Consider the following 26,049-nt stretch of genomic DNA (forward strand, 5'->3'; position numbering starts at 1 on the left):
GATTAACCCACCGAGGTGCCTGTAGACCACTTGGAACATGCAAAAGCAGTTGTCCGGAATTTCTACCGCCGCTACCCTGTAGAAGCAAGGAAGTCGAGTGCCGAGAGTTATTTCCGGTATGCTGGGCTGACTACTAAGGAGCCGTGAGAACAATCATTTATTAGACTAAAAAGCAGTTCTACTCTAACTATACTCCCATATATCCGTTGGCCCAAGTCTCAATATCTCGAATCAACCGCCGTTTAACACTACTTTTCACACCCTTCTGAATATAGAATTCTACATCCTGGTCTTCAAACACCAACTCGAGGACAAGGCCATCGGCCAAGGTCAGGTGACAGGCTTTCTTGTATTCCATCTAAAGAGTCCTATTAGTGAGTTGCGAATATTGCCAGTCGGTGTAACTCTTGACAGTAACGTTACGAGGTCCTGGAACTTGGAGCTGCACAGAAGGCCTCGAGGGCTCCGCTTCTAAAGACTTCGGTGTTGAATAACCAGCTGAGACGTGACTAAGCAGGACGTTAGTGATGTTGAGAGGTAGGTAACGCGCCACAGGAGGAGCTGTACGCTTCCGCTGATGTCCTATATCCTGCTGCTCTTCACGATACAGCTGGTTACGAACGTCATTCGGAACGTCGTCATAACTCTGCAACAAGCCTCCTTCCTCCACATGCCGAATGAGCGCTTTAAGGTGATGGGTTCTAAGCTTATAGTATCACTTTCTAATATTGTCGCGCTAGTAATAGGTTCCTAAGTTATAAGGGGGTCCAGGGCATCGTATACGATTGTACACGTCGCGCCAGATTGATGGCCGGCCTGAGGCCTCCTCTTCAGCGTCGAGGTCATCGAAGCGCTTGACAAGATCACGCTATGCAGTGGGTGACAGACACTATAACGTTGGTATCGTCTACTATGAAAGACTTATTCTGGGGCAGTTTCCTAGCTAAAAGGCTGTCCAGCTTTGGTCGTAGAATAGTGGACCAGAAAGCATTTGGTGCAAGAATAAGATTCGGTTCCGTATCTCTCGAAACCCCTTTGGTGTTTACTGTTAGCCTCCACTCGATGGAGTAATGGATCCAGGTAGGAGAGTGTTAGTCATATAGCGCGTCTTTCTTCCAGTCGGCTAAGCGTAGCGGCGGTAAAGGGCGGAGCGTCGGTCGTATTAAAAGCATTCTCATGGAGGGAGTCATCTACATTAAATTGATCTAAAGCCGGTCTTTTTTAATGGGTGTCAGCGTTATAATGTATCTCAGCCCCGAAACGCATTCTCTACTGTGATTGGATTATTTCCTGCTTGGAAAGTATGCGGATGAGTTGGCCAACGGCTGCTCAGCTGAAGTCATGGCTGTAGCATCCTCGATCACAAACCACGAAGCATCTCTCAATCTCCTCCGCTGGCACGACACCATCGACGTTGTTGACTTTCACTATCAATCATAGCGTATTTTCCACGCAAACTTTGTGATACTTCGAAGCTGACGCTGTCGCCATGTCATCGTCGCGCTTTTCGCGGCTGCTCCCCTGGTCCCGTAACCGACCGTCGTTGCCAGCACCACGCCGCACGACTGCACAACCCGACGTATCTCCCGAAGCATCGGTCCTACAAGTTAGGGCAAGCACCACTGCGCCTATCGCACTCTCCCATCCCCCTACCCATGGCTTGGAGATCGTCGCGGAGGGCATCGACCCTACAGTCGAGTAGGTCGCTACCTCTCTTATACCCTCTCCAAGAGCCTCGCGCGTCGAACACGCGGCCTTGTACGCAGGTTTCTTGTGTTTTATAATCCCCAACTAACTACTTTCCTCTCGTAGTATCGTCGCCGTCCATGGCCTTAACGGCCACCGCGATGAGACCTGGACCGCGAGCAACGGCGTCCACTGGCTCCGTGATCTCCTGCCGCAGGACATCCCACACGCCCGCATCTTCTGTTGGGGCTACGACGCCAACACCCATGCCAGCTCCCAAGTCAGCTGCCAATACCTCTACGACCATGCGCGGACGCTCATATCCGATCTATGCAGGGAGCGGAACCTGTCTGATGTAGGAGCTATATCTTGTTACTGGAGTCGGGGCAGCTTGGCTAACGAGAGTTAGTCGACGAAACGCCCGATCATCTTCGTAGCGCATAGTTTGGGCGGCATTGTCGTGAAGAGCGTAGGTGCCATACTCAATCTTCCTAGACCGCCGTATTGACGTATGTAGGCTCTCATTCATTCGGATGCCGCTCGACGAGGTGCGCTGGAGGAGCACCGCTCCATCAAGACCTCCACTTATGGAGTCGTCTTCATGGGCACACCGCATCAGGGCGGTAACGGCGTCCAGCTTGGGAGGCTGCTGGTGAATGTGGCGTCCCTGTTCGTGCCTGCAAATGACGGGATGCTAAGACACCTCGAACGGGACTCAGAGTGGCTCCAGCAGCAGCTGGGCCAGTACGGGCCGATCAGCGGCGATTTCGTGACCAAGTTTGCGTTCGAAGAGTACGAGACTCCGACGGCCTTTGGGCGGTCTATCATGGTACGTGGCCTTCGACTTCTAGATGAGTGGCAGCTAACATAGAGCAGGTTGTACCCCGCGCGTCCGCGGTAGTGCCGGGCCAGGCCGATGCCGAACCGATTGTCATACACGCGGACCATAGGAACATGGTCAGATACACCTCACGCGGGGATAGCGGGTACAACACTATATCGGGACACCTCCGGATCATGGCGAGAGCTGCCCCCGAAGAGGTTCGGCGGCGCTGGGAGGCGGAGAGGAGAGTGGACGAGGGTAGGCAACCATAAAACAGAAAACATCCTCTACCTAGCTGCTGTAACTAATGAATTTACCTTGATGTAGCCCGTGTCGCCGTGGTGCACGGGCTGGGGGGATTGCCGACCCCGCCAATGTTATCAGAACGACCTGAAACCCCGCCGAAGCCGTTTACGACCATCCCCTTCTCGCGCGACCGTGATTTTGTCAACCGCGGAGACATTCTCGAGCAAATCGACCGGCGATGTTCCGAGCCCGCCGCTCGCGTGGCCCTCGTCGGCTTGGGTGGTGTCGGCAAGTCACAACTGGCCATCGAATATGCTCACCGACTCGCCACTCGCCAGCCTGACGCATGGGTGTTCTGGGTCCACGCTGGAACTTACGCGCGCGTCGAAGAGGGGTTCAGGACGATTGCCGACGCTGTAAAGCTGACCGGCCGGAACCTACCGAAAGCCGACATCCTACAGCTTGTGTACAGCTGGCTGTCCAACGAACGGAACGGCAGATGGATCATGATCCTTGACAGCGCTGACGACCGCGATGTGTTCTACAACGCGAATATTGCCCACGGCACGACCAACGGCGATGAGCGCGACAGGCGGCCGTTTGCGACATACTTACCGCAGAGCCAAAACGGATCGATTATTGTCACAACCCGTAACAAGGATTTAGCATTCAGACTGAGCGGGTGCCGTCAAAACATGATTGAAGTCGGACCGATGGCGCAGACGGATGCCCTCACGCTCCTGGAGAAGAAGCTAGGATCGCCCGCGGATCTAGATGTGGCGGCCGATCTCGTACGGGCGCTCGACCTCGTTCCGTTGGCCATTAGCCAGGCTGCCGCCTACATACAGGCACGGGCGCCGCGGAGCTCACTCGAGAAGTATCTAACTGAGTTCCGGAAGAGTGAGCACAGAAAGAGCAGTCTTTTACAGTACGATGCTGGGGACCTACGGCGGGATGGAGGCGCGTCGAACGCGGTTCTCACGACATGGCAGATATCCTTTGATTATATCCGGTCCAAGCGGCGCTCTGCGGCGGACCTCCTGTCGCTTATGAGCTTTTTCGACCGGCAAGGTATTCCTGGGTGGGTTCTTAAACCACCTAGAGTTACTAAGCAGGAGGTTCCAGGACGGTGTCTAGACGAGGCCGGAGATACAGACTTTGATAACGGCAGCAGTGCTTCAGATGGTGCCGCAGATGGTGCCGCAGATGGTGACATGGATGGTGAAACAGATAGTGGCCTCACAGATGGTAGTGCAGATACTATTGATGATGGATTCGAAGATGATGTGGCGATGCTGAGAGACTACTGCCTTATAGCAACGAATGAGATGGACGAGTTTGAGATGCACGGGCTTGTGCAATTCTCGACGAGGAAGTGGCTGGAACAATCGGGGCAGCAGGAGACGTTCAAACAAAAGTTTATCGAGCGAATAGCAGCCTCATTCCCAACTGGAGACTACAAGAACTGGGCGACTTGTCGAAATCTCTTCGCACACGTTCAAGTGGCCCTCGGTTACCGACCCAGCGAGAATAGGGAGGAAATATGGGCGACGCTTTTGTATAATGGGGGTTGGTTTGCATGGTCGCAAGGGAGATACGAGGTGGCACAGCAGATGGTAGGCAAAGCGAGAAGAGCCCGCGATAAGAGGTTAGGAAAAGAGGATGCGGCGACTCTAGCTAGCATGTCACTGTTTGCTCTGGTCCTTTTGGACCGAGGCCAGTGGGAGGAGGCCGAGAAGCTGTTTGTGCAGGTGGTGGAGACTTGGAAGACCAAGCTTGGGGCCGATCACCCAGATACGCTAACGAGCATGGCCAACTTAGCCTCGACATACAGGAACCAGGGCCGGTGGGAGGAGGCCGAGAAGCTGGAGGTGCAGGTGATGGAGACAAGCAAGACCAAGCTTGGGGCCGATCACCCTTCTACGCTGACGAGCATGGCCAACCTAGCCTCGACATACAGCAACCAGGGCCGGTGGGAGGAGGCTGAGAAGCTGTTTGTGCAGGTGGTGGAGACGAGGAAGACTAAGCTTGGGGCCGATCACCCAGATACGCTAACGAGCATGGCCAACCTAGCGTCGACATTTTGCAACCAAGGCCGGTGGGAGGAGGCCGAGAAGCTGCTTGTGCAGGTGATGGAAACGAGGAAGACCAAGCTTGGGGCCGATCACCCTTCTACGCTGACGAGCATGGCCAACCTAGCCTCGACATTTTGGAACCAGGGCCGGTGGGAGGAGGCCGAGAAGCTGTTTGTGCAGGTGGTGGAGACTTGGAAGACCAAGCTTGGGGCCGATCACCCAGATACGCTAACGAGCATGGCCAACTTAGCCTCGACATACAGCAACCAGGGCCGGTGGGAGGAGGCCGAGAAGCTGGAGGTGCAGGTGATGGAGACGAGGAAGACCAAGCTTGGGGCCGATCACCCAGATACGCTAACGAGCATAGCCAACCTAGCCTCGACATACAGGAACCAGGGCCGGTGGGAGGAGGCCGAGAAGCTGGAGGTGCAGGTGGTGGAGACGAGCAAGACCAAGCTTGGGGCCGATCACCCTTCTACGCTAACGAGCATAGCCAACTTAGCGTCAACATTTTGGAACCAGGGCCGGTGGGAGGAGGCCGAGAAGCTGTTTATGCAGGTTGTGGAGACCAGCAAGACCAAGCTTGGGGCCGATCACCCAGATACGCTGACGAGCATGGCCAACCTTGCTTTTACTTGGAAAAGTCAAGGTCGACATTCAGGCGCCTTAGCCTTAATGTCACACGGGCCCACGACTCAGTGCCCCTAGACAGTACACACTCCAACCAACAATAGCCCAACGATATGCCCAGGATCAGAATATCTGGGGCCGGCAACCAACTGAGCCCACCGGGGCTCAGCGGAGGCATCACGGCGACCACCACGAAGGCAGAACCAGGGTGCCGATACGGGTTGGTTGGGCAGGAGGGACTGAGGACCCATACGAGCTGCAAGAAGACTGCAGGACAGGAATCATATGTACCTATTACTGGTGGAATCAGTGGCCAGGACGCCGAAGGAGGTGCCCGGCCAAGGCAGACAGATAAGACAGGTTCGAGGACCAGGGAGCTCAGAACGGTCCTGGGGATCCGGAGGACTATAAGTAGGCCTTGCCTTTCCTACCCAAATGGCAAGGGGCAAGGACCTTGAGGCCATAACAGATTATTATACTGAGTTGAACTACCTGTTCCAAGCCGAGATACTCCCCTTGTCACACTTAATGAAGGACTGTGCCCAGGCTCAGCAGCGACTATTTGGTGCAGAGCATCCATACACGCTGTTATCTTTGGCCACCATCGCCAAGTGGAGTAGCTAGAATATATTTCTTAGTTTTGTTATAACGGTATATTATAACTGGATCATGTGTTTTTAGTTTTACTTTTGCGATACAAGTGCACGATTATGCAGGTATGTCACAGTTAACCCAACGGCAGGTCGCGCAGTATGTGGGGCGCAGGACGTCCCCAGCCAATCATTAGGAAAGTCAGGAGACAGCCAATTGGGGCCGGCCAGAAGTGCTATGGCGCCAAGACCCACGAGCACTCTGCAGGATGCAAGATGCTCGGGGTGATCGAAGGCATAGCACGACGAGCACTTTGCAGGATGCAATGTGCTAGGAGTGATCGGGGCCATAGCACGCTTAGCACTTCACGGTCCCAAGGTCTATATATACGGAGGAACTAGCTGGCGTAGATAGATAGTTCCGCAGTATGTAATTTAAGCTTATATTTAACGTGGTTTATAAGCGAAAGCGCCATATAAGCGAAAGCGCCACACTCCCTGCACCCACACTGCAAATACAAGAACAATTCCACCAAAACAGCTCAAAACAATTAAAATTACTTGGAATTATCTTCCTCAGACGTTTCTACAACTATCTGACATGTGCGCGCATTATGACCAGGCTCGCCGCAGTTGCCACAACGTCGCGCACGCGTCTCGGTCCTCGGCTTCCGACCACTACCTACCTGCGTTTCCTCCACTATCTGCGCCTCAACATCTCTCTGACCCTGCAAATCCTGTGCATCTTGTACAGAGAGTGATCCTCCTTGCCGAACACGTTGCTTTTTGGCCCTTCGGCGCTTGCTTAGTGCTTCATTTGCTGCTCGGAGACTCTGGTTCTCTACCTTCAATAATGCTAACTGATGCATTATCCTGTTCTCGTACCAAGAGGAGAGGTGATATTTCCCCTTGACAATGGTGAATGGTGGGATCGCCCAGCCAGTCGCATTGACACCCAAAATCACAGTTACCCATTCACGATTACCAGGCTGCTTTGATTTGGCCCTGCCATGTCGTTCGGAACTTGTAACAACCATTGCAGTTGAGATAATGCCCATCATAAACCCCGTCTCATCAAAGTTGTAGATGTCCACCTCCAGAATACCATACTTCGCAATTGTGTTCCGTACAAGTGTAAACCAGCCGCCAATAACCTCTGGATCTTCGCATAGGGCCCTTTGGTAGTCGTACTTCCGATTAAAACGCGTAGTGAGTTCTGGTTGCCGTTTAACAAAGTTGTGCGCCCAGAGCGCGCCGACGCGTCCCGCATCGCGTTCGGCAAGCAATCGGTTGGCCATATCTTCCACACCAGACAAGGGAGGAGGAAATCCTTTCAAATCTAGGTCGATAATATATTGAATAATAACAGACTCTTCTAGAGTAGTCAGCTTCCGCGAGTTGGCTGAAATATCGCGTCGTGATGGCTGACCCTACTTGCGGCGACCCAGCTTCCGATGATCGACAGAATAGATCTTTGCTGCAGCTCTTAGGCTTAGTTTCGGGTCATTCTTCATCGCTTCGAGGGCCAAGATTATGCTACTTTCATCGTTTTTTTGAGGCATGTTTAGTTGTAGAGAAGGAGGATGAAGAAGGGAGATGTTACGTGTGGATCAATTGCGTGGCGCTTTCGCTTATAAACCACGTTACGGTATTTTATATTTACATTAAGATATCTTATTATATACCATTTAGCTACACCGAACTAGGATTGTTCAGAAGTACCTTTAACTAGTATTCTTTTTAAAGGTTTTGGATAGGGGTTCGTTATACGTTATATATTTACTTTAACTCTATTACGGATAAGTTAAAGGCGTTGTTACGCCCCAAGCGTAATACCCCCGTACAGGAACCACTTGTGACGAACCCCTGTACAGAACCTCTGAAAGGGATACGGGTTGAAGGTAACTTCTGACAATTGGTTCGGTGCAGCTAGACAGTGCACAACAGGATGTCTCAATGTAAACACAAGATACCGTGATTACAAGTGTGAGTTGCATACTGCGGAACTGTCTATCTACACCAGCCAGTTCCTCCGTATATATAGACCTTGGGACCGTGAAGTGCTCATCCTGCTATGGCCCCGATCACTCCTAGCACATTGCATCCTGCAGAGTGCTCGTCGTGCTATGCGTTCGATCACCCCGAGCATCTTGCATCCTGCAGAGTGCTCGTGGGTCTTGGCGTCATAGCACTTCTGGCCAGCCCCAATTGGCTGTCTCCTGACTTTCCTAATGATTAGCTGGGGACGTCCTGCGCCCCATATACTGCGCGGCCTGCCGTTGGGTTAGCTGTGACAACCAGGCCCCGAGGAGAATCTGATTCGTGGTTTCGGATGCCTTGAGGAGCTCTTTGCTGATGTGGAGCACATCTCCTGCTGCCTTGACCAGATCAGAAAGAATTGTTGCTCCACAGCTGTGAAGCCACCGGGAAGTGTGCTCGTGTGAAGATGACTCCGAGCCTGTTGTATCAAGGAACAGGTTGATGACGGGTCTCATCGCTAGTATACGTATCCCGAGGTAACGGAGAGAGAGAAGAACCCTGAGACGCGTGCTCTTCAACATCAGTGGAGCAACAGCGTCGATTGTATCGTGACAGGTCATGATCTTGAGGTTGGAAGGGAGCGTATCTTGCCATTGAGCCAATCCAAAGCAAACTTTTGTCGTTTGCTCAGGAATTTGGCTTGGTTCTGGATTCGGGTTTGAGCCAAGATTATTGTCGTAAAGGCGCTCAAGGATGTCACCCATCAGATGTGTTACTGACCTGGCTCTAATGTTAACAGAGAAGTACTAAAGCTCAAGGAAGGAAAGATCTCTCGCATTAAAGAGTCAATGTATGCTATACTTGATCTTATCACACTGCTGGAGACGTTGCTGAATGCAATTCGGGCTCCCGGTTTGGGATTGACATGTGCCAGTAGTATGAGCGGCGGCCGGCCCTATGTGACGCTCAGCCAACTGCCACGATGTTAGCTCACTGAGAAAAAAGACTTACATTGCCTGAGTCACGTACCAGTCATTCATGACACACCAATACCATTGCCTTCTTCGAATCTCAGCGTCCAACGGAGAAAGACGTTGACATCCCGTGACGTGGAGTCCCAGTTGATACGAGCCCTTGACGGACAGGCTGTGGAATGTCCATGCAAGAGAGGAGTAACTGGTGCCTTCGAGATAGATCACCATCAACAGAAACAATTGGACTACGCAATGTGTAAGTAGGCTCTCCGCGTTGAAGATATGGGCGAAAGAAACCGTACCTAATTCCAGAGAGGGATTACCCAGCATGTATGGTTTACCAACTCTAGTGCTCGCTGAAAGCACATGTCTGACAGTGCAGCTCGATCTTGGGGTGGTGATCTGACACCGACCACATTGGAAGCTAGTGCGAAAACCATATTGATAATCCCAAGCTAGGGTTTTGACAGCTTTTCTGGGCTCTCTGATTTGGCAATAAACCACATCGAACGAAATCTATCTTCGTGAATACACGGCAGCATTAGATTGACGGTGTTGAAGTAGAGATGTAGGAGCTGCTCAGACTGTTCCAGAGCTGGGAGGACATAGACATCCACAGCCCTCTTCTGCAAAGTGTTATTTCCTCTCATGATCGGCCGACTTGATACGAATGTGCCTGAACGGGTTCGCCTAGCTTGGTGGCCCGAGGAACTGTCCCGAAACTTGGTGGGCCCTCCTAGCGCACGCATGATGAAGCGGAGAAACGCAACATTTGAAGACGGTCCTGGTAGGAAATGCCCAATCACCATGGCCGAGAACAGGACCCTTTATGGTTATTCTTACCAATGTACTCCTGTTCCGCTGAATCTTCCCGAAGTGACACAGCCCCCATTCCGTCCACAACGTCACCCTCATCTTCGATAAGACTCGTCCCCGGTGTGCTCGCATCGCATTAAGACTTCGATCGTCCAGTCTACTCGCGGAGGGAGATGTCGCCTGCAATGTTTCGTTCTGTCTGCCCTTCTCCTGCAGTGCAGCAAGCTGTTGCTCCAATACACGGAGCCTCTCTTCTAGCTGGCTGACATCTTTGTCCTGAGCGGGCTTGTAAGAAGGGTCGTCGTACTCGCAGACCAAGCCCACATCACGACAGGTGGAGCAAGGAAGGCGACCGTCGCATCTAGACTTGCGAGTTCTGCATGTCTTGTAGGCAACTGAGATTCTGGTGCGTTTTCGTATTTTGGGCTGGGCTGACTGTTCTGCTTCATCCGTGACATTGAGATTACTGACTGGGGTAGTGAACAACCAGGGTGGCTGCGTGAGGCCATTGTTGGCCATGATGCTGTGGGCGACGAGGTGAGGAAAGGTTCTTGATCCAATCAGAAGGACAGGATCAAAATGAGTAATGAGAAAGAGGAGATGTAAACAAGCTTTCCCCGTGGGGTTTGATGTTGCGGGGTACTTTGACTGCAAGCTCCATCGGCTCAACAGAAGGCATCCCTGCTCCACTGGCTTTCTCTCCAACCATGATCTCTAGTCGTTGTTTCTCTAACAGACCTATCTAAGATAACTTCGAAATATCAATGGCCCAACTCGAGCAAGCCCATGCTCTAGACATGCGTCGATGTGGCAGTCTTGCTGCCTTCTGGATCTCGAGGTCAGAGGTAAAAGTGGGGCATTCAGGGGTAATGTTTTCCGAGCCACACTGCACCTCCATCCAGCCCAGCACATCTCAGACAAAGTAGCTGGTACCAATGAGCATATAACGTAGCTCAGGATGCTTTTTAATATGTTGCAAGGCCTCTTAATGAGATCTGATGACTTCTCAAGGCATCCTGACTATCTTTCAGGGCCTAGTGACTGCTTTTACGCCCTGGTGGTTGCTTTTTACAGCCTCTTAATTGCTTTTTCAAGACTTGTTGATTATATTATGAGGCCGGATAGTTTATCACTTGAGGCCGGATAGTTTATCACTTGAGGCCTGTTGACTATTATTTGATGCCTGTTGAATATCTTTTACCTTATCCGCGGCATAGTAGCATTATCTTGAATCACATGCAGTTATAGAAGCAGTTATGTCTTAACTTATTTTTGAGTATCAATCTTTGTATCCAGAACATTCTATACAGGATTCGCGAATCTCTTCTACTACCTAGGCACTTTATAGGCTAAAAAGCATCATGTTTCCACATCATGGTTTATCATTGTCTACCCAGTTCCCATGCAACCCTTGCCTCAACCGCACGGGCAACAAGATGACAGCTTGCGCTTTGGTAAAGTTCTTCGTGTCAAGCAAGTGTAGCTCACTCGACATCGTGGCGTAGTTGTTTACAAGCGCAAGCAAATACCCATCTCCTTCCTCACCAGACCCCCGACGGGGAATGAATACTGGCTCCTGAACCATGTGTGTTCGTCCAGGGAAATACACTTCCACCTTACGAGTTTGGAGGTCAAGATGTCCCAGCGAGTTATACAGAGGGTATCCCCCGCCGAGCTGGTGGGCAATCCCTGGGAAGTCGGTCCCCAACGCCGGATTCAACATGTCGTAGAAGCAGTGCCTGTATGGTTGAGTGGCAAATCGGTCGTCGATTCGGTAAAACTCCGAGTTGTCCTCTTGAAGCACCTCTGGGTCGGCAAGATGGAGGTTTGAAGACTTTGGATCAATCACAAAACGCTTCAACTGGGAGACAATTGAACTTGGCTCCGGGGCATTCCCCTGGGCATCCGGCCACCAAAAGAAGACGTTCTTGTCACTGAGCGCAATGTCCATGATGAGATTGCCCGATGAGTCCTCGAAGGCGTTGCTAACGTGGCCGGGGAATGAGTTGCGGTATTGAAACCACTGACATGGATATTAGCGACGTCCCATAACTTTGGAGAAGATGTTTGCCAAAGTCGCTCACCTTAACATCTTCCGGCTTCGCGCCTGTTCGAGGCAAAACGCCGACATAAAACGGTGTCTCGGGGCTCCACTGCCAGTGCTCGCCCCCCTGCTTCAGCCTCTCGAGATCACAAACCTGCGGCATGATGGGGAAGAGCACAAAGTTTTCAGTCACAGCAAAGTCGTGAATCATTCCCACAACTGGCGCAACGAGCCACACCACCTCGAGGAACTTGCCATCAGGAGCTACTCGGTAATAGCACACATCAGGCGTCCCATCTCCTTTGGCCTCATACCCAAAGCAAATCATCTCGCCCGTCTTGGGGTCGAACTTGGGATGGGCTGTGAACGTCAAACTGGGAAGCTGCCCATCAAAAGTGTGCAGGCCCAAGGTCTCGAGGGTTTCTGGGTCCAATGCGTACGGCGGGGCGTCTTCCTTGAGGGCGAGCAGCTTGCCGTTGAAGTGGATGACGTTGGTGTTGGCTGTGGTGCGGACTTTGAACTCGACCGCATCGGTGTACTTGTTGCGGTACTTTCCCAACAGGGCCCGCTTGGCCTCGCGTTCTCGTTTCAGCTTCTCAGTCTGGACATATTTTTGCTTGAAAGAGACTTTGCCGTCGTTGATCCGGAAAGCGCTGATGGAGCCATCTCCGTTGAACCACTATGGCGGATGATGAGCTTCTTGACCTCGGGCAAAATATGGAGCACTTACTGGGTCATCTTGGATGAAAGGAGGCAGCTGGGGATCTGGCATGACACGGTAAAACGTACCGTCAATGTCATCTGGAATTGCCCCATGGACCTCCAGGTGTGAAACCTCGCCTTCAAGGCGGCATGGCTTCATAAACCCAGAGAACTGAGGGCGATCGGGAAAGTGAGTTGGTGCTTGTGCTGCCATGACTACGGTTGTCTGAGGCGAGGTGGAAGAGGTCATCGTAGGAGATCTAAATACTCTCCCGTCTTGGACGTTACCCCGATCCGGGGAGACATGAAGGCTTGCTCCCCGTTCCCCGGTTCTTTCCCGGATTTTATGCATTCTGATGTGTCGGGGGGGTGCTAGCAGATCTTGGCAACCTGGAGAAAGTGGGTTTCCCTGGAATCTGGGGCTCAAAATGGGTGGAGCTTGCCCCGATGTTCCCCGATCAAACACACCTCAGACCAACAAACTGTGCTGTGATTATGCAGACGAACCAAATATCAAGTACAAAAGAAATGGTCGCGATACCGCGGAAATCTTCGCTCATCATGTCGTTCCGGAATCTGTCTTACTCATTTTCCCCTCCACCGCCGTCATGCCGCCAACAATTTCTTTGACGCCTGCCACGCTGAAAGCCTTTTTTGATGAACTTGCCCTTCTTATCGGTGAGGACAATGTCTCACGAGATCACTCAAGTGGTGCCTTGACAGGTGTGGCAACTTCCCTAGCGAGACGACATCTTCCATACTGACAAGAAGAACAGGAGCTCTGGGGCAAACCACATACGGCGATGCATTCTCAAAAGCCGACACAAATCTTCCAGCGGGTGCTGTGCGACCCGAAACCGTCCAGGAAGTTCAGGAAATTGTCAAGCTCGCCAACAAGCACCAGGTCTATCTTTGGACAGTATCAAGAGGCAAGAACCTTGGCTACGGTGGTACTGGACCCGTCGTCAAAGGGACCGTGGTGCTGGACCTGCATCGCATGACCCAGATTATCGAAATCAATGAGGAGTATGGCTATGCCATCGTGGAGCCTGGAGTATCATTTTTCGACCTCTATGAAGAGATCCAGAGGAGGGGACTGAAGCTTTGGCCTTCGGTTCCTGCGATCGGCTGGGGCTCCGTCGTGGGCAACACCCTCGACCGAGGATTTGGCTACACGCCCAATGGCGAGCATTCACAGTCTCAGTGTGGCATGGAGGTTGTGTTGCCAGATGGGACTCTCCTTCGCACTGGCTCTGGAGCGATGTCCGATAACGCCACGTGGGCGCTGTACAAAGGGTAAGTCTTTACATTGCCTCGCTGTCCTCTTCGCCATCAACGATACTGACACGACTCCTCACAGCGGCTTCGGCCCCAGTCTGGACGGCTTGTTCTATCAGTCAAACCTCGGAATTGTTACCAAGATCGGAATCCACATCACCCCTGCCCCCGAAGCCTACGCCACTGTCGAAGTCGATGTACCGCTCGAGTCAGACCTCATCCCCTTGGTCGGCACCCTCTCCGATCTCATGCGACGCTCCATCATTCTCAACAGTCCCTCCATAGCCAACATCTTCCGCATCGCCCTCACCTCTGAGAAGCCCGAAGTCCTCAGTCAGATTGGTCCCTACATGAAGGCAGACTCGTGCGTGCCCTACGACCTCCTCGAGAAGATTCGGATTGAGGAGAGGTGGGGTTTCTGGCGGGCGTATTTCTCGCTCTACGGCTCAGTGGAAATGCTTTCCGCGCTCAAAGCAACAGTAGAGCGTGCCTTCAGACAAGCCGTCCCCGGTGTGCAGTTTAAATATCGCGAATGGGCCGGATTGCCTGGTGCTGCCATCTCGGCCGCGGAGGATATCAAGACCGAGGTGGTTCCTCACAGCGGTATCCCAACCGTGGAACCTTTGGGGATTGTTGACTCGAGAGGTGAACGGGGCGGTGGGCATATCTGTTTCAGCCCGGTGATACCGCCTTCGGGCAGGGAGCTGTACGATTGGTACCTCGCGGCCAAGAAGAGGACCGCGGACGCCAAGTTTGACTTCTTTGCCGACTTTCATGTCTACCCTCGATATGTCATTGCTATTGATCTGGTAATTTACACGATGGGTGAGGAGCAGAGGCTGCATGAGCTGTACAAACAGTTGCTGCACGACGCGGGAGAGCGGAGGTTCATGGAGTATAGAACTCACGTGGGGTATATGGACACAGTCGCCTCGAAGCTCGATTTCAATGACTTCGCTTTTGGGAAGTTTGTCCAGACACTCAAGGATACGTTTGATCCAAACGGAGTACTTTCGCCGGGAAAGTCAGGAATCTGGGTGACGGGACAGAATATGTAGATGTCTTGTGAACTCTATCAAATACCTAGGTGGTAATAGCATTTCTCAGCATTTGGCACACTTACTCAATTCAAATCAAATGAAACCAAATAGGCCCTCAAATTTGACTTGTTTGATTTGTGTGATGCCTTGTTGTTGCGTACTGGGATCGGCGCTTTGGCGATGAGATACTGCTTATTGAGTACCTAGTTTAAGCCTGGTTCAGGCTATCTTCTGGACCACCTGTAAATACCATAGAATATTCAGAACGTCGAACCCTTACTTAGCTAAGTTATCGATTTAACAACGGGACAAATAAGCTCATAATATATAGTGGTCGACCCAGCTTTCCGGTCTTAACCTTAAATAGTATAAAACTAAGTATTAGCAGAATAGAATTTTCTATAAAATATATTGCAAAGTATTTTATATATTTATTCCTTACCTATACTTATTTTACTCGCTTTAATAGAGCAGAAAATACCTTACTTTTAGCATGCCAAGATAGGTAGTCCGTGGGAGCCTCGGTCAGTCTGTGAGCTTGGAAGTGTGTGTTGTGTGGGCCCACTCACTGACCCAGGCTTCTTCCAAGCCCACATCCTTTTCCTCGCTCCGGCTGGTGGCTGCTTGGCTACGGGACCAATTTCTCTCCTTCTTTTCTCGAGATTCGCGCCGTGATGTGCATTTTCGCTTGCGGTTATTCTATCCACTGTTTGTGTCCGTTCGAAGCATAAGCCAGTTCTGTACGCTTATCATGTGTAGTTTGGGGCCAGTTGAAGGATTCAATGAGAACCAGACATGGCTAAATTCAAGAGGGTGGTCTCAGCTGTGTAATAAGAGGCCTTCTGCTTTGAGCAAGACCTGCGAGACTATTGATTTTGGAGACACACTCCATGGTAGTATCAAAAGCTAGCTGTCTTGACGGAGATTTCTCGGTTTTAAGTAGTTGTGTGGATGAATCGGAAGGTCTGATTCGTCAATGGGTTTTGGTTGACATTTGCGGGCACCATCTCGTGTGGATTGGTGGAAAGAGACAGAGAGGAGTGTGAGGGGAAGCTGCAGTCAATACCAGACTTGGACAGCCAGTGACTGCTGTGTAGGTGTCTGGAAAAGTTGGACAAGGTTGTCCATCATTTGCCGGTTCTCGGGTTCAAGACCATGTGAGGGTAAATGATGATGATTTCGGCAGGCCAAGCCGTTCATTTACCCCTCCTTCATGCACAGCATGGGCGGTGTCCAGTGGCTTTGCATCCTGTCGAAGTGCCAGGTGACAAAGCTATCATCATCGATACGAACGCGTGGACTGTTCCTCCAATCCAGCAGAGCTCTTTGCTGGCTACCTGAGCTTGGCTCTGTGGATATAAGACGGAGTGTAGTCAAACGTTGGCATGTGACCTTCCCTAGATGGCTGGGCAACGGTACCTAAGTACGTCCGTAGCTTGAGATGTATTAGGTACCTTATTCTTGGATCAACTCGCTGATAATCACGCCTCGTTGATGGTTCGTCGAGTTTACCCCGCCCAGATACTTTCATTGAAGTCCCCCCGCACGCACCAGACAGCATATCGTCTGCTAGAGTCAAGGTTATTGTAAGAAAATCGATTGGCATGCGCGTTTCAAGGCATTACATAGTTATTTGGTTGTCTTTAACCGGTCATTGACAGTCTCTGAAGGCGCTGGTTTGCCAACTGCGGTGCCCACTTTTCAGTCCCCAGCGTGCATGCTGTGCAACAACGGGGATATTTAGATGCAGCTTCCTAATTGCTTGCCCGCTCCACGTCCCCTTCAAGCTCAGGGCGGTCCTGACGCCACCCCGTTCTCAAGGAACCCCAACCCAGTGTGGAGCAGTGATCTAGTGGCGTCTGGAGCTAAGGATTACGCTAATGTAGGTCAAGTTGGCGCTAAAAGTCCGGGGAATGTGGAGAAGGTCAACGTCACCTTGATCAACGTCTTGAACGGTGAACAGACAGGGCCAGGTTTGATGACTGAACCAGCGTCGTGTCCGACTCCAGTCAATTACAAACCGTGTGCAATAGATCGGATAAAGATGACCGGTCAAGAGACGGACGCTGCAGGGCTCGTCGGCCATCCCATGACATCTCGAACTGGTAGGAGATCCCGGTGTCCAGTTGTGTGTCCCGACACGTTTCACAGCTTCTGATAACGTCCTGTTATGATTTATCTGCAGGTGGGATGCCCTTGATGCAGTCAAAACCACCAAAATAAGCGAGTTCTGGTCTCCTGGGTGGCCGACCACAGCTGCTGGTTGAGTGAAAGGCATGCCTACCGTAGTACTAATACACGTTCGGAAACTCTGAGTGCGAGATGGTTGTACAGCCTGTCTTCCAGGCTTTATCACCCGTCCAAGATAGCAACTTGACTATGCAACTTGAAAGGCGCGGGCTCCAATCACATTTCACCGATCGTCTCCAACATGCAGCATCGTCTTGGACTTCAACCCTCTCTCATCCTGCAAAAGCACCCTGAACTCTCTTCATAAACAAAATAATCAAGAGGGAAACAAAAAATCAGGGCGTTAAAAGATCGTAACTACGCCTCTTGACCATCTACAAAGACCTCGAGATAATAGTTCAGGCGTGCGAAGTATCTTCAAAGGCATATGGACTATTTTAATGCTCTTCAGCTATCTTTGAGCACCCATTGACCTTCTTCCTGTGCGTTTGATCCAAGTGTCTCGCCTATCGTCCGACTATCATCGCCACCTGGGTGAGGGGTTCCCAAACCCAAATATGCATCCAAGCAACTTTAGTATCAGCAGGACTCGGCCTGGAGCAAGGATCATGCAGGTCGATGTACCCTCGGTCCTGAGGCATTGACCACTTGTAGTTGCAGGATGGGAAGTTTGGGCGTGTCAGCCAGGTATTGAGGAGAGGGGAAAATGCAATCCCCAGGCGTCTTGATTGCCAAAGGGGTCATAAAAGGCGGGGGTCGTTCGGCAGGTACCAAAGCACTAGTTCTGCTTCACGGGAACATAAAGAGACGGTGGTTTTCCCTCCAGTTTGTGCTTTTCATGAAGAGTTCGTCGAGCAGTCTTCCGGGACTGGGACCAAGATCATCCTCGACTTGATACTGGAAACGCCAACATGTCGCCTCTACCTGAGGAGTTTGACATTATTGTGTGCGGAGGGGGCTCGACGGGATGTGTTGTGGCGGGAAGGCAAGTCCTTTTCTTTCTCGTGCTTCTTTTTGCCGTTTTCTTTTTTTGTCCTCTTTATTTCTTCGTTTGATTCTGTCTCTTCTGTGGAACCAAAAGAACATCCTACCCACAGGGTAGGCCGGGTGGTATATGTCTCTACATGATCGTTTCGTTTGCTGAGATGCTCCCGCTCCCTTTACTTTTGGTTACACTGTCTGCCGATAACTAATACTGTTGTCTAGATTGGCGAATCTCGACCACAATCTCAAGGTGTTGCTGATCGAGGCAGGGGAAAACAACCTCAACAATCCCTGGGTGTTCAGGCCAGGAATCTTCCCGCGGAACATGAAGTTGGACTCCAAAACGGCTACTTTCTATGAGTCTAACCCTTCACCATCACTCTCTGGTAGAGGTGCCATCGTTCCGGCAGCAAATATACTTGGAGGCGGCAGCTCTATCAACTTTATGGTACGATAGTCTATCCAACTCCATGATGGGTGTGCTTCGCTGACGCTGTGTACCTACCTTAGATGTACACGAGAGCATCTGCCTCCGACTATGATGACTTTCAAGCCAAAGGATGGTCAGCCGAGGAACTCCTCCCTTTCATGAAGAAGTTCGAGACCTACCAGCGCGCCTCCCACAATCGTGAGACACACGGCTTTGAGGGACCAATCAAGGTCTCTTTTGGAAACTACCAGTATCCGATCAAGGACGACTTTCTTCGCGCTGCGGAGTCTCAAGGTATCCCAATCGTTGATGATCTTCAAGACCTGAAGACTGGTCATGGCGCTGAACAGTGGCTCAAGTGGATCAATCGTGATGTAAGTCTGGTGTCAGCGTCGTGGCCCCAACTGTTTATGACTGACATGGGGATCCTTGCAGACCGGCCGTCGTAGTGATGCCGCCCACGCCTACATCCACGCCACCCGTGCCGTCCACTCGAACCTGTACCTTGCTTGCAATACCAAGGTTGACAAGGTCATCATCGAGAACGGGAGGGCTGTGGCAGTTCAGACTGTTCCGACCAAGCCGTTGGGCAACGTGAGTACTTCAAGCGGTCATCGACCAGTTCCGAAGCTAACCCCCCGAGCAGAGCCCAGGCACTCGTATCTTCAAGGCGCGTAAGCAGATCGTGGTGTCAGGCGGAACCATGAGTTCACCCTTGATCCTCCAGCGCTCCGGTATTGGCGACCCTGCCAAGCTCCGCGCCGCCGGCGTCAAGCCGATTGTCGATCTTCCTGGTGTTGGTCTTAATTTCCAAGATCATTACTTGACCTTCAGTCTCTATCGAGCCAAACCCGGAGTGGAGAGTTTTGATGATTTTGCCCGTGGTGATCCTGCTACTCAGAAGCGTACGCTTGTTCCCGAGACGTCGATGCTCAGTGATGACCCGGCTGACATAAAATCCAGGTGTCTTTGAGGAATGGAACCTCAAGGGAACCGGTCCCTTGGCAACCAATGGCATCGAGGCAGGGGTGAAGATCAGGCCCACGCTTGAGGAATTGAAGGAGTTTGAGTCGTGGCCAACACCAAACTTCAAGGAGGGCTGGGAGTCGTACTTCAAGAACAAACCCGACAAGCCCGTCATGCACTATTCGGTCATCGCTGGCTGGTTTGGCGACCACATGCTGGTGCCTCCTGGGAATTATTTCACAATGTCGGTGACCATTTCACTCTCGGAATCACACAGCCTCATGAGTCCAGTCTAACATGCATACCTTTTAGGTTCCACTTCCTTGAGTATCCCTTCAGTCGTGGAAAGACTCACATCACGTCTCCCGATCCGTACGCCGTCCCAGACTTTGATGCCGGATTCATGAGTGACCCTCGCGATATGGGCAAGTCCGAATCTCCAGCTCCATCTGAAGACGGATGTGCTAACGTGACCGCCATGGAATAGTACCTATGGTCTGGGGCTACATAAAGTCTCGCGAGACCGCCAGACGTATGGATGCCTATGCAGGCGAGTGCCAGAGTATGCATCCTGTCTTTGACTACGACTCGGAAGCTCGCGCTCATGACCTCAACTTGGCCGGTGAGTCCAAAACCTTGAACCATCCCAGGCAAAGAAGCTGACACCCGATGACCAGACACAAACGCTTACGCGCTTCCTGGCAACATCACTGCCGGTATCCAACACGGCAGCTGGAGCGTCCCGCTCCCAGAGCCCGAAGACAAGCTCACACCGGAGAACATCAAACGCATCGTCTCCAGCAACCGCAAGGACAAGAGAAGGGAGCTCAAGTATACCAAAAAGGACATCCAAGCCATCGAAGAATGGGTCAAGCGCCACGTGGAGACCACCTGGCACTGCCTGGGCACGTGCTCCATGGCTCCCAGGGAAGGGAACAGCATCGTGAAGCATGGCGTCCTCGATGAACGCCTCAACGTCCACGGTGTCAAGGGCCTCAAAGTAGCAGACCTTTCCATCGCACCAGACAACGTGGGAGCGAATACCTTCACAGTGGCCCTTACAATTGGAGAGAAAGCGGCGGCTCTCGTGGCAGAGGATCTCGGATACTCTGGTGAGGCTCTGGAGATGAAGGTGCCGGATTATCATGCACCGGGCGAGAACCGGCTTGCCAGTCGACTTTGAGCGAGGCTCGTGCACAGGCCTCTTCAGAAAAGCGTCACAGGCAACAGGACGCAAGCTGGAAAGCAATGGAGCGGAAAGGGGGGAGGGAGGTGGAAGAAGGGGCCCAGACATGAATCTCAAGAAAAGTGGATCCAATCCAGGGGCTTGATAGGGGCAACACAACTCGGACACTGGGGACACTCCTTTGAGTTACGTATTCTTTTGAAGGTCTTCGTGGGAAGCTTGGGTATGAGTTTCTACTTGTTTTATGGATATCAAACCTACTTGAATCAATACCTGAATGGTTACGGGATATTTTTAGCACCCCGGCCGTCCTCAGTACCGTAGGGGTCAATGGCAACCACACACACGTGCGTTTATGGACCTGTCCTTCTCATTAGACACTCGATAGCCAGGAATACGTGACATGATAAACCACTCAGCGGCAGAAAATGGCATTTAATATGCCGAAAAGACCAGAAAACAAGCCCTCAAATGCAACTCCAAGACCTATCAACCATCTTAAGAGGCCTGTTGATATCCTAAAGGGCCTATTAACTATCTCAAGAGGGCCGCTTACTATCTTAAAAGACCTGTTGACTATCCTAAAAGGCCTGATTACTATTTAACGAGGCCTATTGACCATATTCCAATGCACATTGATTACCTAGCTTGCAACACATATTGAGTATCTGGCAATGCATCTAGATTATAATAAGAGCCCAGTCGATTATGTTTCGACACATAATCTCACAACACATCAAGTCAATCAATCAACAAATACCAAAGAACCTTTCCCCGAGCAGGCTCCCCAAGTACTGCGAGGCTTGCTCCTAAATGTTTTTTTCCTAGGTACTTGAAGATTTGTGACAGCTACCCGCCGAACTGGCGATGACTCCAGTACCGAAACAATATCATCACCAGCTGTGAGGAATGAGTGCCCTTACCTCGTGCTCTTTACAGACGAACAGATGCAGTACGTGCGTGTTCAGGATCAGGTTGAGTTCGTCCCTGAGTCAATCCCGCGCAGCCCAAGTCACTTTCATCAAGGTTGCCGGTGATCTAACTAGGTAACATAAGCCCACAACTGGCCAGGTCCAAGGTCCAGGGTTCGATTAGGAAAGTCGAATAGATAGGCAAAAATAAGATAATAAAGAGAAAAAGAACAGAGGAGAAAAAAGAATTGACAGAGGAGAGGAAATCCCTGGGCTCTGAAAGTCTTCTCATACGTAAAATCCCAGCAAAACTTGGGGACTTCGTCTTCCTCCAAGCCCTCCCGTGAAAAGGAAACGAAACCTGCATGGTGGATTCACGAATCCTAACCTGGATGGATGTCTTCTATCATGCCCTGGCACAATCGCGGCTTTCCTTGGCTTCAAAAGTCGCTGGAATCTACATTCCTCCAACAGATCACGATAAACAAGCACAAGAAATCTCAATGGGACAATAAAAACACGTGAAAGTGAAATTCAATTCATGCTCAATTTGAGCGCAGCGTGCTACGCTTCCAGAGCTTCCCAAATCAACGCCAGGTCCCAGCCCTCCACCATAATGTGAGCCTTTTGTTGAACCCCAATGCACCCGACCAAGCCAAAATATTTCATACAAATCGTCACTCAAAGCGATGTCGCTTCCGGTCGCCCTCAAGGGAATCCGGTTTTCTCTTGGATACTACGGTCAAGACATAGTGTCTTGCCTGGTTATTAATTGTTGGTGTCACTGTCTTGGGGACACACGAGTTGCTTCCGAGTTTGGGCGAGACTTGTTGGCGGATTTCTAGTCTCCGCTCCTCAACCTTGAGGACCCACAGTAATGTGAGTAGGACCTCCTTCGACGGTAGTGGTACTCCTGTCGGCCATGTAGCTGGCCTACCGCTTTGCTGCTGCTGCTGCTCCTTTCCGTCAGCTGCTGCCGCCGCCGAAGCGTCGCCTGCCTTAACCCGGTCAACTGTGAATCCATCAGAGGACACCAACCGCAAGGCCGCCATCGTCGCATCCATTAAGGGACGCGCCAGACTGGGGCTGCAGGTAAGGATCTTCCGAAGAAGTCTCAGTCTCAGGGAGGAGGGACGAGTCTGCGACCGCGCAGGAGGTAGGTTGCTGCGGCTGCTGCTCGTGGCTGGGGGCGAGGTTGGCGTCGTCGGAGAGGAAGTCATTGAAGTCAAAGTCGAGGTTGTTGACCTGGAACGGGAAGGCTTCGGTGTCGTCACCAGCCAGATGATCGTAGTCAAAAGTGCTGGAACCGGGGGAAGAGAGAAGCCCGCTTTCAAGGACATAGCGATCTGCATCAAAGGCCTCTGACAGAGAGAAATCAGGGCCGAGGTCGAAGTGAGAAGGAATTGGAGCTGTAAGAAGAGAGCCAGCGCTGGGCGCAACTGTTGTTGCGAGTTCTCCAACCACGCCGATGGTGGTGCTTCCGCCGACCGACACTGCAGGTCTTGGCACAACATCTCAGCAGGATGTTGTGTCGCATCGGGGGAAGCGTTCACCACGGGGGCAGAGTCCGCAACAGGCGTTGAGACCGTCGCTGAGAGCTCGTGCTCTTCATCAACCTCGGAAATAGGCGTCAGGGCCGCTGGGTCAACGGTAGTGTTGTTTTGTGTGTTGTGAAGTGTTGAGAGGGAATCTGGCTTGGCCAGAGTGCTGTGCCCATCTTGTGAGCCGAATAATGGTTGTGAGAAGCTGAGTTGCGATGAGAGTCTGAGGGCGTCGAAGGTCTCTGGTGACCCGGCCCCAGCACCGAGCCTGGCGGCGTTGCGGAGTTGTTCGAGAAGAAACTCGTTGGTTTGGGTGGCCTTGGCGAGAGCGGCCTCCAACTCCTGGTTGCGCTTCTCAAGACCCTCCACCTCCAAGCGCTTGCGCTCCCGAGAGGACTGGGCCGCGCGACGGTTGCGTAGGACGCGCTCCACGCGGCGCTGCTCCTTCTCATCTTCAGTCTTGGCACGTTTCCTAAAAGCTGGTGTTAGCTCCATGATTTGTTGTGGGGAAAGACCCCCGATGGGTCCACATGATTGCATCATCGTACCTTGGTGGGAGGTTGGTCTTGGGCTCTGGCAGCACCTGACCCCATGATTTCCTCTTCTTGACCGGTTTCTTCTCTGGCTCTGGGGTGCCGGCAGTCGAGGAAGGGGTCACGGGCGTCGGAGACTGTGTGTTGGCTTGGGTGAGAGCGGCGAGGCTGGCCAGCATCGCGACATCGGATGTCGGGTCCGCCATAACGGAAGGAGCGGGGGATGACTCGGCGCCAAAGAGCGAAGGGTACATCTCGCCAGGGGTCGACAGGAGAGAATCGTTTGGCGAGTTCTCAAACTTGATTGTCGGCGACGGGGTGTGCGTCTGGGTGTGGGCGGTGGACCAGGACTCCATTTTGAATTGCTGGTGGGGATGGGTATCTGGGTATTTGCACCACGAAGGAGGACTTGTAGGTTTGTCGTGTTGTTTCTGTAGGATTATGTCGCGTCGTATGCTTTGTCAATCGGTGGAGCCGAATTTGACAAAGAAGCGGGTGGTAACAGAAAGAGTTGACTGTAAGGAGGTGCCGTCCTGAAGCCTCAATACAAATATGTCAAAGAAGGAAATTGCTAAGGATTACGCATTGCGTGTAATGACGAGGCCATCAGAAAGTGGAAGCCTTGTTCGTGACTCAAGGCTGCGGTGGAGCTGGATGGCTGCGTTGCGTGGTCAAAAGGACAGAGTGTCTTTTTTGGAAAAGAGGGTGGTCTGCTGGGGAGACGCTGTCAGACGTTGGGGCCAGGACGTGCTTTTATCTTTTGGCCACGTCGCCTGTAAAAGGGGTCGGGCTGCCTGAGGCACACATGGCCTGTGCGGTGTCTTATTGAGGGCTCCACACAACCAGGAGTGACAAGAATTGCGACATCCGCATCCCAAACAGGAAGAGCCCACAATATTCAGACGGAAGCCTGTCAGGGGCACGTCCGACGTGCATCCACCAGTGGCTCCACCATCGACTTCAGCAACACCGATCAGGGAGGAGCAATGCTCACACAACGCACTGGAACATGCAAGGAGGCGGGGGCGTATTGGCAGCAGTAGCAGCCCTTCGATTCCATCAGCCATTGAGCCTTTTCCATCAGCCCTCGTTCCGTCGAGTCGTGGGTTGACACACGCCCGTTCAGGGGGGGCCGACGGCTGAGCCAACGTCAAATGGAAGGTGGAAACGTTCCTCCCGCACTCCGCCGCCGTACGTCTATCGCTCCACCAGATAAGCCTCGTGGTGGTGGCAGATAGGTCTCGCCAAACTTAGCACCATCCACTGTGGGTTTAACTTGGACTGATAGGGATAGCGACGCTTCAACGGTCTGTTGATCCGAAAGCACATGCTTGAGGCATTCTTGCTCTCTGCATCAACTGGCGAGTTTCCGTGGTTCAACCGATGTCTCATGTATTGATGGACAGGCGGGGGTGGCGCTGAGAGCAACAACAATGTGTAGAAGACCGCCTGTACGGAGCAGCATGTCATCCGATTGCTATGGCGGAGACTTTTGGAGCAACTACGGAGTTTCCATTCGCCATGCTCCATTTTGGTGATAAAGAGAATGGAGTCGCTATCTCGCCACTGCCATACGCCGCGGTCAATCTAGAGATTATTAGCAACACATATGACTGCGGTGCCACCAGCTGCAACCTGCGCCGTTTGATCGGGAGCAATGCACAGAAAATCGGGTCATTCGGGACGACTGTTGAAAGGTTGAGCCAGCCTCCGTCCAGAATCATATCACACGGTGGTACGCAATCTGGAATGGGAGAGCGACCGCATGGCAAAATCTGGAGAAGTGGATCTCGAACAGGCTGAATGACCCCGGATCCAAACACCAATAAAGCGAGCACCTGCAGCAAAGCCTTCAGAGAAGCATTGCGGAGGAAGCTGCCGAGGAGCTTCTCTTAGATTGGAGTTCATGGCCATTTACCAGGTGCGGTACTTCTAGAAACTGCCCTCATTAATCAATTCCACCCTCTTGGCCTGCTTCTCGTAACGCGGGAGCTCTTCGGCATTGTACCGGGCCGTCTGGGCGACAAATATGTCAATTGAAGTCTGGATGAGTACTTTCAGTGAGAATATTGAAAGCATCGATGAGTATCTGATGCTTCGATACGCATGGTATTTAACTCCACCCAGCAATTATCAGGCAGTGATCAAGATGGCACCGGCAACGGAGTCGTCGGCCGTATTCTAGGTTGTGTACGGCAATTGCTTTGTATGGCCTTTTGTACAACCTCAGCCTCCTCCCCAGGTGTAACTCCATTGTTGCTTCTCAATGGTTGCCTGCACTATCATGGCGGGGTTGTAGGACAACGGCTGACTGCCTGGTGCATTGCTGATGGGTGAGAGGCATAAGCGTTGGTGCTGACGAAGTGCACTGCATCCACTTGAAGCTGACACTGCCGCATTTCAGTATCCAACAGCCCCCAGAAG

The 26,049-nt window shown here is 51.9% G+C and overlaps 5 protein-coding genes across 5 annotated transcripts; 3 read left to right on the forward strand and 2 right to left on the reverse strand.

Moving 5' to 3' along the window:
* Positions 1-2,883: 2,883 nt before the first annotated feature.
* On the forward strand, positions 2,884-5,538 carry QC762_0022340 (uncharacterized protein; the record flags this gene model as incomplete). Its single annotated transcript, XM_062883103.1, is given in 3 exon segments — positions 2,884-3,305; positions 3,324-3,964; positions 4,001-5,538. The coding sequence occupies 3 exon segments, from the start codon at positions 2,884-2,886 to the stop codon at positions 5,536-5,538; spliced, it is 2,601 nt and encodes an 866-aa protein (XP_062749736.1).
* A 5,551-nt stretch (positions 5,539-11,089) lies between these two features.
* RCO1_1 (transcriptional regulatory protein rco1) lies at positions 11,090-12,969 on the reverse strand. Its single transcript, XM_062886615.1, has 3 exons — positions 12,595-12,969; positions 11,905-12,543; positions 11,090-11,843 (listed from the first exon to the last, which is right to left on the reverse strand). Exons 1-3 carry the CDS (start codon positions 12,916-12,918, stop codon positions 11,193-11,195), a joined length of 1,614 nt encoding a protein of 537 aa, XP_062749737.1. The 5' UTR covers positions 12,919-12,969; the 3' UTR covers positions 11,090-11,192.
* A 65-nt stretch (positions 12,970-13,034) lies between these two features.
* QC762_121960 (uncharacterized protein) lies at positions 13,035-14,983 on the forward strand. Its single transcript, XM_062886616.1, has 3 exons — positions 13,035-13,289; positions 13,343-13,862; positions 13,927-14,983. Exons 1-3 carry the CDS (start codon positions 13,175-13,177, stop codon positions 14,900-14,902), a joined length of 1,611 nt encoding a protein of 536 aa, XP_062749738.1. The 5' UTR covers positions 13,035-13,174; the 3' UTR covers positions 14,903-14,983.
* A 2,204-nt stretch (positions 14,984-17,187) lies between these two features.
* Positions 17,188-21,254, forward strand: AOX1 (Alternative oxidase, mitochondrial precursor). Its single transcript, XM_062886617.1, has 9 exons — positions 17,188-18,059; positions 18,281-18,506; positions 18,569-18,862; positions 18,924-19,082; positions 19,135-19,393; positions 19,452-19,698; positions 19,767-19,879; positions 19,942-20,076; positions 20,132-21,254. Exons 1-9 carry the CDS (start codon positions 17,986-17,988, stop codon positions 20,635-20,637), a joined length of 2,013 nt encoding a protein of 670 aa, XP_062749739.1. The 5' UTR covers positions 17,188-17,985; the 3' UTR covers positions 20,638-21,254.
* An 815-nt stretch (positions 21,255-22,069) lies between these two features.
* On the reverse strand, positions 22,070-24,905 carry HAC1 (transcription factor that binds to CRE motif). Its single transcript, XM_062886618.1, has 2 exons — positions 23,641-24,905; positions 22,070-23,564 (listed from the first exon to the last, which is right to left on the reverse strand). Exons 1-2 carry the CDS (start codon positions 23,979-23,981, stop codon positions 22,229-22,231), a joined length of 1,677 nt encoding a protein of 558 aa, XP_062749740.1. The 5' UTR covers positions 23,982-24,905; the 3' UTR covers positions 22,070-22,228.
* Positions 24,906-26,049: the final 1,144 nt, after the last annotated feature.

The sequence above is a fragment of the Podospora pseudocomata genome (genome assembly GCF_035222375.1).
Source record: "Podospora pseudocomata strain CBS 415.72m chromosome 1 map unlocalized CBS415.72m_1, whole genome shotgun sequence".
NCBI classification, from domain to species: Eukaryota; Fungi; Ascomycota; class Sordariomycetes; order Sordariales; family Podosporaceae; genus Podospora; species Podospora pseudocomata.

Excerpts from the sequence above, each read along its gene's own strand:
- RCO1_1 (XM_062886615.1), bottom strand. The coding sequence starts at position 12,918 with ATGCATAAAATCCGGGAAAGAACCGGGGAACGGGGAGCAAGCCTTCAT. Across the intron at positions 12,544-12,594 it reads CTTTCATCCAAGATGACCCA|TGGTTCAACGGAGATGGCTC; the intron begins GTAAGTGCTCCA and ends CATCCGCCATAG. Across the intron at positions 11,844-11,904 it reads CGAAGCCGGAAGATGTTAAG|TGGTTTCAATACCGCAACTC; the intron begins GTGAGCGACTTT and ends TATCCATGTCAG.
- HAC1 (XM_062886618.1), bottom strand. The coding sequence starts at position 23,981 with ATGGAGTCCTGGTCCACCGCCCACACCCAGACGCACACCCCGTCGCCG. Across the intron at positions 23,565-23,640 it reads AAGACCAACCTCCCACCAAG|GAAACGTGCCAAGACTGAAG; the intron begins GTACGATGATGC and ends ACCAGCTTTTAG.
- AOX1 (XM_062886617.1), top strand. The coding sequence starts at position 17,986 with ATGTCGCCTCTACCTGAGGAGTTTGACATTATTGTGTGCGGAGGGGGC. Across the intron at positions 18,863-18,923 it reads TCAAGTGGATCAATCGTGAT|ACCGGCCGTCGTAGTGATGC; the intron begins GTAAGTCTGGTG and ends GGATCCTTGCAG. Across the intron at positions 19,699-19,766 it reads CCTGGGAATTATTTCACAAT|GTTCCACTTCCTTGAGTATC; the intron begins GTCGGTGACCAT and ends CATACCTTTTAG.
- QC762_121960 (XM_062886616.1), top strand. The coding sequence starts at position 13,175 with ATGCCGCCAACAATTTCTTTGACGCCTGCCACGCTGAAAGCCTTTTTT. Across the intron at positions 13,290-13,342 it reads CTCAAGTGGTGCCTTGACAG|GAGCTCTGGGGCAAACCACA; the intron begins GTGTGGCAACTT and ends CAAGAAGAACAG. Across the intron at positions 13,863-13,926 it reads ACGTGGGCGCTGTACAAAGG|CGGCTTCGGCCCCAGTCTGG; the intron begins GTAAGTCTTTAC and ends GACTCCTCACAG.